The following is a 13,894-nucleotide window of genomic DNA, read 5'->3' on the forward strand; positions in this document are numbered from 1 at the left end:
ATACCTTTTGATGTAAATGTTTGAGGACAAGGTTATGTTCTTTCTGGATTCCATTAGAATGACAATTGCAGAGAAATGCAAGATAATGTTCTTAATTTTACCTCTAAAGTGGAGATGCTTAAAAATGATTTGTTTTGCCCGCTCTACAGACGTCTATATAGGTCTGATAATACTAGTAAAGGCACAGTGCACAAAAATAATATTTTTTCATTCATATTTTTTTTACATTCTGATATTTCAGCACCCCTATCTCCCGCGGCTATGTCCCTCGACTGATTTATATGCATTTATGTGCCAGACCACGCCCATGTGAATGTTTATTGGTCAATAACGGACATATTTTTTTAGGTACTTGTCTGAAAAATATTGGGTTAAGAGACTTTTGTCCATAGATGCCACATATCCAGTTTTGTGCAGATTGGTCATTCGTTGCCAGAAGAGTAGCGTTTTAAGTGTTTATCACAACATTCTAAATGGCGGAAATCTATAATGGCGGACCTTATGGGTCCCTGAGACAAATGTGTTCCTTGTGAAGAGAGGGAACTAAGTACCGAATTTCATGACTTTCGGTCAAAAGGGGTGAGGGGTGTGACTTTTCAAAGTTTTCATTTTCAATCTCTTGTTATAGCGCCACCATCTGGCCAATCAGTGTAATTTTGTAAATCCCGGATCTCTATGGCAAGACGTATCATACACCCACCTTTCACTAACATATGAACGAATAAATGGAGACAGATTCACAGTCCCCTCCCCGATTTCATCATGTGGGACAATAATTATCTGAACGATTGTAGTCTACAGCGTCACAGAAACGTATGGCTCCTACTACAACCATAGAGTCAAAGACTGTGATAGAGTATTCCAGCCAGAGTAAAGACTGGCTCGTTAATCTATATCCGGTTGGAAATACGAAAACTTCCGGTGAACTTCCTGGTTTTGTTTGCATAGCGGCTAACTTGGCTAGCTATGTCATTTCCAACTATTTAAAACGCTCTTTGTATGTCCGTGAGTCAAACTGTGTTGGAAACGTTAAAACGCACTCTCGTCGACAAGACCTGCAATGGCTTGCTCTTAGTCATGCAAGTAACGTTAGTTGAAATGTAGTAACTGTTAGCTAGCTGTCAAAGCTAATGTAGCTAGGATAGGAATAGGATGTGCTGTTAGGAAGTTAGCCAGCCAACACTGATTATGTTTCTGCTTATTCGTCTGTTATGCTTCTACTTGTTTTAAATAACTTCTGCGCTATGGACACCGAGGGAATAGAGATCCGTATAAAGACTCCCGTCGGGGATATGGACTCATCCGTGGACTGCCCATCACTTTTGAGCTTCAATGACTTGTTGGTGAGCGCTAGCTACAGTTGCAAAGTTTACAGTTAGCTAGGCTAAGGACCTAGCTAGTTAGCAACTGTTTTGCTTTACCGTTCATATCTTTCTAAATATATTTTGCAGGTCGCTATAAGGGATGTCATGCCCGAAACCACAATCACTGCGTTTGAATGTAAGTTACCTCATGAAAAGATTGACATTCTGAGATTTCATCAGCCTGGTTTCCTGTTGTGGAGACAGTTTTTCATTACACCAACCAAATGTTTAAGTCCGTTTGGCAGACTTCTACACAACTATGTTTAGTTACAACTGAAAAGCTCAGTCTACTACTAGTACTCAGTTGCTACTTAACTTGCCTTTTTGGCTGTACTGTTCTTAATACCCAATAAGATTGATTGTCTTCAGTTTTTGCACACCAAAAGGATCATGTAGGCTATGTTCCTGGGTGCAAGTTGCCTCTAGACACTGATCTTGGGTCAGTAGCATTTCCCCCACTAATGGTCGGTACTAGGGGGGAACGTATTCCAGACCAAGTTTGTGAAGCCTGGACCATTAGGCCTGCTTCCATTAAAGGCACAATATTTAAACTCTAGTCCTCACGTGTCCTGTAACCTGTAACTTTAGGATGAATGAATTGCTTTGTTGGATGTTATACATTGGCTTTCACACTTACAAAGCAGTCATCTATTTAAAGGCAGAATACTCTGCGCAGGTGTAGAGCTGTGGTTGAGGGTAACACTCCCGGTACAAGTCACATATACAATTCCCCACTGGAGACCAGGGTTCAATCCCTGCATCCACCTTTCCTATTGTGTCCCCCCCACCTGCCAAAACCCCGCTCTGATTTCCATACTGTTTCAATAAAGTGTCAAAATATATATATTTGAATACACATCACTGGACCTTGAGTGCTGAAGTTAATAACAGCATTGCTTTGATGGAATCATATTCTTAACAATTTGCTGTATTGATTCTGTTCAAATTAATAAATCTCTATTTAAACTATCATGATGATGACACAGCCCAGTAACTATAGCTGTTGATAATACAGCCCAGTAACTATAGCTGTTAATGATAACACAGCTCAGTAACTACAGCTGTTAATGATGACACAGCCCAGTAACTACAGCTGTTAATGATGACACAGCCCAGTAACTACAGCTGTTAATGATGACACAGCCCAGTAACTACAGCTGTTAATGATAACACAGCCCAGTAACTACAGCTGTTAATGATGACACAGCCCAGTAACTACAGCTGTTAATGATGACACAGCCCAGTAACTACAGCTGTTAATGATAACACAGCCCAGTAACTACAGCTGTTAATGATGACACAGCCCAGTAACTACAGCTGTTAATGATAACACAGCCCAGTAACTACAGCTGTTAATGATGACACAGCCCAGTAACTACAGCTGTTAATGATAACACAGCCCAGTAACGACAGCTGTTAATGATGACACAGCCCAGTAACTACAGCTGTTAATGATGACACAGCCCAGTAACTACAGCTGTTAATTATGACATAGCCCAGTAACTACAGCTGTTAATGATGACACAGCCCAGTAACTACAGCTGTTAATAATGACACAGCCCAGTAACTACAACTGTTAATTATGACATAACCCAGTAACTACAGCTGTTAATAACACAGCCCAGTAACTACAGCTGTTAATGATGACACAGCCCAGTAACTACAGCTGTTAACTGTTAATGATGACACAGCCCAGTAACTACAGCTGTTAATGATGACACAGTTCAGTAACTACAGCTGTTAATTATGACATAGCCGAGTAACTACAGCTGTTAATGATGACACAGTTCAGTAACTACAGCTGTTAATGATAACACAGCTCAGTAACTACAGCTGTTAATGATGACACAGCCCAGTAACTACAGCTGTTAATTATGACATAGCCCAGTAACTACAGCTGTTAATGATGACACAGCCCAGTAACTACAGCTGTTAATGATGACACAGTTCAGTAACTACAGCTGTTAATGATAACACAGCTCAGTAACTACAGCTGTTAATGATGACACAGCCCAGTAACTACAGCTGTTAATTATGACATAGCCCAGTAACTACAGCTGTTAATGATGACACAGCCCAGTAACTACAGCTGTTAATGATGACACAGCCCAGTAACTACAGCTGTTAATGATGACACAGCCAGTAACTACAGCTGTTAATCTGTGTTTCAGATGAGGATGAGGTGGGCGATAGAATCACTGTGAGGAGTGATGAAGAACTCAAAGCCATGTTGTCATATGTGAGTATTGTTCTCTTCAACATGACACTTTGTTGGACTCCCATACCCCCAGTTTACCTGACTAGACTCTCATACCCCCAGTTTACCTGACTAGACTCCCATACCCCCAGTTTACCTGACTAGACTCCCATACCCCCAGTTTACCTGACTAGACTCCCATACCCCCAGTTTACCTGACTAGACTCCCATACCCCCAGTTTACCTGACTAGACTCCTATAACCACAGTTTACCTGACTAGACTCCCATACCCCCAGTTTACCTGACTAGACTCCCATACCCCCAGTTTACCTGACTAGACTCCCATACCCCCAGTTTACCTGACTAGACTCCCATAACCACAGTTTACCTGACTAGACTCCTATAACCACAGTTTACCTGACTAGACTCCCATACCCCCAGTTTACCTGACTAGACGCCTATAACCACAGTTTACCTGACTAGACTCCTATATCCACAGTTTACCTGACTAGACTCCCATACACCCAGTTTACCTGACTTCACTCCTATACCCCTAGTTTACCTACTAGACTCCCATGACAACAGTGCACCTGACTACACTGCCATAACAACAGTTTACCTGACTACACTGCCATAACAACAGTTTACCTGACTACACTGCCATAACAACAGTTTATCTGACTACACTGCCATAACAACAGTTTACCTGACTACACTGCCATAACAACAGTTTACCTGACTACACTGCCATAACAACAGTTTCCCTGACTACTCTGCCATAACAACAGTTTACCTGACTACTCTGCCATAACAACAGTTTACCTGACTACTCTACCATAACAACAGTTTACCTGACTACTCTGCCATAACAACAGTTTACCTGACTACTCTGCCATAACAACAGTTTACGTGACTACTCTGCCATAATGACAGTTTACGTGACTTAGGGATGTTTAGTCTCGGTGTGGGTTTTCCTTGTGCCAAGTGTTATAATCAAGAAGGACAAATCATTGAAGTGTTTTCTCCTGAATGTTCGTTTTTGGTCCAGTACACAAGTCACGTTCACAAGTCACGTACGCAAGTAGCTTACGCAAGTAGCTTACGCAAGTAAGGTTCGCAAGTAACGTTCGTAAGTAACGTTCGTAAGTAACGTTCGTAAGTAACGTTCGTAAGTAATGTTCGTAAGTAGCGTTCGTAAGTAGCGTTCGTAAGTAACGAACGCGAGTAGCGTTCGTAAGTAACGAACGCGAGTAGCATGCAATAAACAATTACTGTGTTACTCATGAACATCAACATTTATAACAGTTGGTGGAACCGTTTACATTTTAGGGAGGAACCTTGTGGACGTTGCAGAGGAGTTCTCCTGGTCCCAACTTGTAATTATGTTTCCTTTCACATCCTTAAAAAAACAATATAAATTAACAGTGACATCATATATGCTAATTAAAGTTACATTGACAAATAAAAATGCAAATGAACCCCCCCCCCAAAATAAATCCATTTTCTGGTGTGGGTCATTTTGATTGAGACGACAGCCTTTGTGTTGAATGAGTGTTGCTATGGCCAAAGATTGAAAATAACACTGCATTTGGAAACTAAATTATCTCCTGTTGAAGAATTCTTAAAAATTGAATAAAGTAAATATAATTACTGACCCCGGTATACCATTGAGGCAGCAATTATAACCTTATTTTTCACTCCGCTATTGAGTGTTTTTTGTTGAAGGGGGGGGTGGGGGGAAGCTATTAAAAATCTATTACAACAGATATTTTCACCCAGGGCCACAGTGTGCTCATTGCTAAGCAGACTGGTAAAGATGACAAGTAACTCTACATATTTCTGTCTCCTACAACAAAGCACTGTATGTGGGTGATTCCACGCCAGCGAGAGCAGAACATATTTCTGTCTCCTACAACAAAGCACTGTATGTGGGTGATTCCACGCCAGCGGGAGCAGAACATATTTCTGTCTCCTACAACAAAGCACTGTATGTGGGTGATTCCACGCCAGCGGGACAGAACATATTTCTGTCTCCTACAACAAAGCACTGTATGTGGGTGATTCCACGCCAGCGGGAGCAGAACATATTTCTGTCTCCTACAACAAAGCACTGTATGTGGGTGATTCCACGCCAGCGGGAGCAGAACATTTTTTTGTCTCCTACAACAAAGCACTGTATGTGGGTGATTCCACGCCAGCGGGAGCAGAACATTTTTCTGTCTCCTACAACAAAGCACTGTATGTGGGTGATTCCACGCCAGCGGGAACAGAACATATTTTTTGCTATCTCCGATTGTTGTAGCAATTCTCACATAGAAACTTCATTGGGAGGAAGGATGTCTGACGTGGTTTTTTAATATATATTTTTTTACATTTGTGCCACGTTTGAGAGAATCCTGATGAATGTGTCCGTTGTAGATCCTTTTAAACCTTTACAATTCTCCTGTAAGATCTTATGCTCCGTGAACCAGACATGCTATACTCCTTATAGTCTGCTTTAACATATGGAGTACATATGGAGTACTAGATAGTATCTAGCTCCTTATGTACATTTTCACATTCATTTATTCAACAGAAAAAAATATAAATATTTCTGCAAAATCAAAAAGGACACTTTTGAGATTATTTTTTTTATTTTAATTTTGAAGAAATGAATGTGGACATTTTTATTTTAGAATCGGGACATATGTTAGAGCACACTATATGAAGTATAATGGCACCAATCTGTACGGTTCATAGATCGTAAGGTCTTACAGGAAGCATGTGTAGGTCTATACAATGGCCGCTTTCATCATGATTTTCTTTTTAAATACAACATGTAGAAACACAAGTCAAACATCCTTCCTCCCAGTGAAGTTCCTATGTGAGAATCGCCAGAACATTACAAAAATATTTTTCATCTCCCGCTAACGTGGAATCGCCCGTGTCTGATGTGCCAATCGGCGTCGTCATGGTAACACGTGATCTTTTCGGCAAGTGCCGCCAACCTTCAGTCCTCTGCATTGGACCGCATTTAGGCAAAAGAGTGACAGCAATAAAATAAAGATGTGTTATTGACTTCACCAAGGTTGCGAAGGGAATTAAGCACGTCCACACGTTTTATTTCAGCCTTTGAGCTCAAATGGAGAGAGAAGTGAGGCTTTGTATAGCCATTTAAAATGCCTCATGGACGTATGTACCTTATAAGTCTATGCCTTCATGTTGAGGAAGTAACAGGACACTCAAATGTGTTATGTTTCTATAGAAACCTGTCTGTTGTATAGAGGCTATACTTGTTATGTTTCAATAGAAACCTATCTGTTGTACAGAGGCTATACTTGTTATGTTTCTATAGAAACCTATCTGTTGTACAGAGGCTATACTTGTTATGTTTCTATAGAAACCTATCTGTTGTACAGAGGCTATACTTGTTATGTTTCTATAGAAACCTATCTGTTGTACAGAGGCTATACTTGTTATGTTTCTATAGAAACCTATCTGTTGTACAGAGGCTATACTTGTTATGTTTCTATAGAAACCTATCTGTTGTACAGAGGCTATACTTGTGTTTGGAACACATCTCTCCTGTTTTGTCTTGTTGATTTACTTTTCAAGTCCCCCCCCCCCCCCCCCCCCCCCCCCGCGTGATGTTACCATCTTCCTTCATAGTTACTGTTCACATCACGGACATTAAGAGTAATGACTTGTAAATGGGCTTCTTCACGAGGTACACTGAAAATCTAAATGAACTATCCGTTTTTATTATTTATTATTCAGTACTTAAAGTTTCGCCTCATTAAAAAGCAGGCCCCCCTGGGCGGAGAATATTTGTCAAAATCTACTCTTCATCTGGGGATGTCTTTTACCCCCCATCAGCTTACAATGATGGCTCTGTAGCCACAGGCTGAACCTCCTCTGTTTCAGGGACTTTATTACTCCTACGTCTTGGATGCTTTGTTGTCATTGGGTAACATCGGGTATCCCAGGGTTTGCTGGTGCTAGTGTGAAGCTGATTGAACGGGCAGAGTGGCCTAGACAGCTGTAGTGGTGTCGAGCTGTAGTGAGAGGGAGGACGGGAAACATATTGACCTTGCCTTGATTGATTTACAAGTCCCTCGCCCTCAGGGGATACTTTTTGACTATTTTCCCCCACCATCAAATCACATTAAGTTGCATTGGTCAAATGCGCCGATTACAACAGGTGTAGACTTTTTACAGTGAAATGCTTCTTTATGAGACCATTCTCAACCGTGCAGAGTTAAAAAGGACGACAAATAAAGGAAGCAGAATCAAAACAATAACGAGGCTATATTCAATCAGTCGATGTGGAGGAGTACCAGTACTGAGTCGATGTGGAGGAGTACCAGTACTGAGTCGATGTGGAGGAGTACCAGTACTGAGTCAATGTGGAGGAGTACCAGTACTGAGTCAATGTGCAGGGGTATGAGGTAGTTGAGGTAATAACAAGGCTATATACAAGGAGTACCAGTACTGAGTCAATGTGGAGGAGTACCAGTACTGAGTCATTGTGGAGGGGTATGAGGTAGTTGAGGTAATAATGAGACTATATACAATGAGTACCAGTACTGAGTCAATGTGGAGGGGTATGAGGTAGTTGAGGTAATAACAAGGCTATATACAATGAGTACCAGTACTGAGTCAATGTGCAGGGGTATGAGGTAGTTGAGGTAATAATGAGACTATATACATGAAGAACCAGTACCGAGTCAATGTGGAGGGGTACGAGGTAGCTGAGGTAATAACGAGGCTATATACAAGGAGTACCCGTACTGAGTCAATGTGCAGGGGTATGAGGTAGTTGAGGTAATAATGAGACTATATACAATGAGTAACAGTACTGAGTCAATGTGGAAGAGTACCAGTACTGAGTTATTGTGCAGGGGTACCAGGTAGTTGAGGTAATACAGTATCTACATGTGGGTAATAATAAACATAGTAGCAGCAGCCTATCTGAAAGTGTGTGTGTGTGTGTGTGTGTGTGTGTGTGTGTGTGTGTGTGTGTGTGTGTGTGTGTGTGTGTGTGTGTGTGTGTGTGTGTGTGTGTGTGTGTGTGTGGAGTCTGGTGCAAGGTAGTTTGTGTTTGAGGAAGAAGTTGAGCAGAAATATTGATGTGGCAGGATGAGCTATTTGTGTGGCCCGTTTGGGCACTTAAACCTCGCCAAGTGTACACTTGGTTTAAGATGGACGCTCGGAGAGGCGGGAAGTTAATGGAGTTTTATTGGAGACGTTTGACCGTGACTGATTCAGTCATTATGGATCATGTGAATTCACCATAAGTCTGGCAGTTGACTTTGAGCTCTACGATGACACGAGCACACAGGCTGCAAAGATGAGGCCCACCACTGAGGGAAGTCAGATATATCATGACGAAATCAAGTGGTTTCGCGTCTTTTGTCACGTTATGTGATACATTTACTCTTGAGATGCAGTGAATCTTTGTGAACTGCGATGAATTGGTGTTTTCGCCCTTAAAACAAGTGGCTTTGAGTAGTTCTCTATCATAGTGGCTCTTCATCAATGAAAGAGCTCTTTTCATCTCAGCAGGAACATAATCACACAGCTCTATCGCCTGGTTGGTGTGTGTTATTGGCTGAGTCCCACGTTACCTGCTCCAGATGTATGTTTCACATCTCCAAACTGACTGAAATATTTTCTTTCCGTACGACACAACATTCCCCACCGCCACTGACACAAAAACACATTGCTTCGTCCACATATTTTCGGATGCTGCACAACAAATCTCCAATCTCTCGGTAAAGGAATTCGGGCCCCCTGTAATGGCTTTCTGCTCCTCTCGGGACGAGCGTGTCTGGCGAAAAGCTGCTGATTGCCAGGGAAAATTGTAATACAGGTATATAATATACGCGAGGCAGGCTTCCCGGGCGGCTAATGTAAAGGGTTATGCATTTCAGCAATCCATTTGTATTCATATTCAAAGCATACGGGCTTCTTTGGTTCGCTGCTGTGGCCGTTTGGCCTCCGTAGAGACTCAGGTGCATTCTGCCTGGCTGTCGTTAATTCCAGATGACTGGATAGCCATTGTGCAAAATTAATATGAATTAAGAGAGGCCAATGTATTAGGTGCGTAAGAGGGGGGAAATTCATTAGGTACCTCTCCTCAACACTGTTTCAGAGTAGGAGTGATGAACTACCATTTCATCCATTTCATCTCATATAATGGCCATTTTTAAAAGGCCAAACAAATCATGTAAAACACTTTAACAGGGCTGTGACGGTCATGGAACTCTACGTGACTGTAATTAGTCTCATAGCAAAAAACACACATTTTCTCCTTTCCTCAGCTCCTGACTGTGTGCTGTCATAGATATATCATTAATAGAACAGGCATCAAGTCAATGATGGCATAATGGGTGGCCAGGTGGCCATTGCGAGGAGCAAAGCAGGAAGGTTGCCCATCAATATGTGCTGTGATTTGTTGATTCAACTTTACTGAAATAATACCTTCTATTGCATGAGCCACATCAGTTAACATCATATGAATTAACATTCTACATTGCCATAGCAAATAATGCATCATAATACCAGCCATCGCCCGTTTACTGAGTTTACCAGTCAAATTGCCAGCGTTAGAGGTTCCAAGCCTGTTCTATTCATTGTATTTCTATGTGTGCTGCTGCTGCAGGGAGGGGAGTGTTGTCTAGGCAACCCAAGACTTGTTCGCTACAAAACCAAGGAGCAACAAAGTTCCATCCCATTGTTAAAAGTCCATGTTACCGTAGGAACGGACTGAACCGCACCAAAGCCCGGCCGTGCCGTCTTCAGTCAACTGTTCTTTAAACGGTTATGACGGTCTTCACCCGTAACCGTCGGTTACACCATTTATACGGTAATTGTGCCAGCCCTACCCTTGAATTTAATATGCACCTATCGATTGAATTATCATCATGTCAATCTTAAACCATCTTCTGTGTGTGACTCTCTAAGGACTTTTATTTTGAAAGCCAGACAAAAAGGAAATAAAAGGACCATCCTTCGACATGCGAGTCCTGTGAGACATGCCAGTCTTCCAGGCAACTCTAATCATTGCTTGGCACCTTGAATGGCTTGGAGCCGCCGTTGTGAAAGTTAAAGACTGACCCGTGTCAGCTCGTCTACCACGTGACCCCATTCCCCTCCTCCTCCTATCATATGCCCCCGGAGGTAGCAGCCCTAATTGCATCCCGTGCTCTCCTGTTCCCCCTTCTCGTCTGCTAATGATGATGAGCTTCCTGCAGGCTGGGCCTGCGCTCTCTCCCCTCTCTCCCCTCTCCTCTCTCTCTCTCCCCTCTCTCCCCTCTCTTCTCTCTCTCTCCTCTCTCTCTCTCCCCTCTGTCTCTCTCCTCTCTCGTCTCTCCCTCTCCTCTCTATCTCCCCTCTCTCTCCCCTCTCTCTCTCTCTTCTCTCTCCCCTCTCTCTCTCCTGTCCCCCTAGGCTGAGCGATGGTATTTGTGATCCGACGCTGTTTAGTTATTGGCCAACAAAGGGGAATGTCTTTTAATACACCTTTTTAAAAGATTAGGTGGTAATTGTTGCGGTCTTAATCAATAGGGTAGCCGAGTGGAAAATTAAAGGTGTGTGTGAAAGTGTGTGAGCGAGAGAGAGAGCATGTTGTTGTGTTAGTCCCATTGTTCCTGTTCAGCCTAGTGACAACACCGGAGGGCAAGTGTAGGGATGGGACCTGAGGAGAGGCTGACAGTGATAAATAGGCCTTTTAATAACAGCTGTGCCTCTTGGGGAGCCGTTCACATCCATTCTGACTCCAAGCTGGCCCTGCCCATCTACATTTAAATATCTAGAGTGATATGCACAATCTATACTAGATTGGAAATGTATAAACATCAGTGTTTGTTAGGTTTATATACACTGACTGACGCATTGGTAAAAACTGAGTCACAATCTGTCACACACATTTCTAGCCACCCCCTGCAAGTATCCATCTGCGTCTGTGCTTATGGGTCTGATTGTCAGGGACAAGGTCTCCACGTTCATTTCTAAAGGTCTCAACCCTCCAAAGAAGGAGGTGGGGTTAAACACACACTCACATGCACATTTTTTAACAGATGGTTTAGTTAACTGAAACATGAATTGCAATGTTGCTTTGGCAGTAGTCTCCAAGGCTTGTGTGTGTGTGTGTGTGTGTGTGTGTGTGTGTGTGTGTGTGTGTGTGTGTGTGAGAGAGATCCCAACAGGGTCTAACCGACTGTTCGGTGAGCTGATGACCTGGAGAGGAGGAGGTTGATGTTACAGTTGTTCCTGAACTAGCCCACAGGGCACTAGACTCTACCTGCAGCAGCTTTCAACACAGCATGTGTTTGTTGTAGACTAGGCTATACTCACCACCCAGGTGTTGAGAAAACATTTGGTTAAAAGGGATTTACGTTCGCTATCCTCCTCTTCCTCACTGATGATTATTGGGTATCTCTTCCTCTCTCTCCTCAGTACTGCAATAATGTGAAGGAGCAGCGGATGAATGGCCTACTGCCTGAGCCTCTCCAGATATTTCCTCGAGGTATGTTGTGTGTGTGTGTGTGTGTGTGCTGAGCACTACAAACTTGGTTTTCTAAGCTCTGTGATGAGAACACAGTCCATTGATGGGGAGGGATGTTGGCTGTGTAGAGGGACTGGGTGCTGGGGTGAGAGAGAGAGAGAGACTGGGTGCTGGGGTGAGAGAGAGAGAGAGGCTGGGTGCTGGGGCGAGAGAGAGAGAGAGACTGGGTGCTGGGGAGAGAGAGAGAGAGACTGGGTGCTGGGGCGAGAGAGAGAGAGACTGGGTGCTGGGGCGAGAGAGACTGGGTGCTGGGGCGAGAGAGAGAGACTGGGTGCTGGGGCGAGAGACTGGGTGCTGGGGCGAGAGACTGGGTTCTGGGGCGAGAGAGAGAGAGACTGGGTGCTGGGGCGAGAGAGAGAGAGAGAGAGAGACTGGGTGCTGGGGCGAGAGAGAGAGACTGGGTGCTGGGGCGAGAGAGAGAGAGACTGGGTGCTGGGGCGAGAGAGAGGGAGACTGGGTGCTGGGGCGAGAGAGAGGGAGACTGGGTGCTGGGGTGAGAGAGAGACTGGAGAGAGAGAGGCCTGGTGCTGGGGTGAGAGAGAGACTGGGTGCTGGGGTGAGAGAGAGACTGGAGAGAGAAAGTGGTGGGTTCTGGGTAGAGGACTAGAGAACTGTGGGTGCCCATGAGTGGAAAGAATCAACACAGCCACTGCAAAGCAATCAATCAAAATTGACAGAGCCTTTAACATAGACTTTAATGGTATTGTGTTGAGGAAAATGTGCAGTGTGGCTTTGTTTCCCTCTAAAACTCACTAAAGCTCTAATTCATTTGATGTTCCATTTGTGTTTTAATACGTTTTCTAAATGTTTTCACGACTAAGAAAGAAAGTGTTGTTGATGTGTGTTCTGTTTCACCAATGAAACAATGAGTTGTTCCTTGTCTGTCACTGGGGTCTTGTTCACAGTTGATAAGAGTTAGGATATTGTTTTCATTGTTCCCCTCTAATCAGGGACTGATGTAGACCTGGGACACCAGGTGGGTGTGTAATTCATTATCAGGTAGGACAGAAAAGCCAGCAGGCTCCGGACCACATAGGGTCAGAGTTGAATACTGCTCTATTGAATACTTGGAGTATGTTCATGTACAGTGTATAAATAGAAGCTGTTTGTCTTGGAGAAGAGTGTTTGGACATAGTTCCACACAGCCCATGTATTCATCTAGTACAGGTGTTACTTCACGTCACCATCTGGGAGGAAGGGAGAGAGAGAGGGAGGAAGGGAGAGAGGGAGGAAGGGAGAGAGGGAGGAAGGGAGAGAGGGAGGAAGGGAGAGAGGGAGGAAGGGAGAGAGAGAGGGAGGAAGGGAGAGAGAGAGGGAGGAAGGGAGAGAGGGAGGAAGGGAGGAAGGGAGAGAGGGAGGGAGGAAGGGATAGAGGGAGGGAGGAAGGGATAGAGGGAGGGAGGAAGGGATAGAGGGAGGGAGGAAGGGATAGAGGGAGGGAGGAAGGGATAGAGGGAGGGATAGAGGGAGGGAGGAAGGGAGGGAGGGAGGGAGGGAGGGAGGGAGGGAGAGAGAGAGAGAGAGAGAGAGAGAGAGAGAGAGAGAGAGAGAGAGAGAGAGAGAGAGAGAGAGAGAGAGAGAGAGAGAGAGAGAGAGAGAGAGAGAGAGAGAGAGAGAGAGAGAGAGAGAGAGAGAGAGAGAGAGAGAGAGAGAGAGAGAGAGAGAGAGAGAGAGAGAGAGCTCCCCACAGCCCATGTATTCATCCAGTACAGGTGTTACTTCACCATCTAGCTGCGTATGTGTAACTGAAACAGAGCATAACTACAAATGTCTGCCACTAGTCC

General features: G+C 43.9%; 1 protein-coding gene across 3 annotated transcripts in view; it reads left to right on the plus strand.

The window, feature by feature from the left end:
- The first annotated feature begins 1,147 nt into the window (after positions 1–1,147).
- The window catches only part of LOC139403910 (dual specificity mitogen-activated protein kinase kinase 5-like), a 125,682-nt gene continuing 112,935 nt past the window's right edge, over positions 1,148–13,894 (plus strand). For all 3 annotated transcript variants that reach the window (XM_071147105.1, XM_071147107.1, XM_071147106.1), the window contains exons 1-4: positions 1,148–1,343; positions 1,452–1,500; positions 3,536–3,603; positions 12,002–12,071. In XM_071147105.1, the coding sequence (XP_071003206.1) occupies positions 1,212–1,343; positions 1,452–1,500; positions 3,536–3,603; positions 12,002–12,071 (319 nt within the window). In that variant the 5' untranslated portion in view covers positions 1,148–1,211. The remainder of the gene's footprint in view (positions 1,344–1,451; positions 1,501–3,535; positions 3,604–12,001; positions 12,072–13,894) is intronic.

Source organism: Oncorhynchus clarkii, unplaced genomic scaffold, assembly GCF_045791955.1.
Source record: "Oncorhynchus clarkii lewisi isolate Uvic-CL-2024 unplaced genomic scaffold, UVic_Ocla_1.0 unplaced_contig_12638_pilon_pilon, whole genome shotgun sequence".
Classification (NCBI taxonomy): Eukaryota; Metazoa; Chordata; class Actinopteri; order Salmoniformes; family Salmonidae; genus Oncorhynchus; species Oncorhynchus clarkii.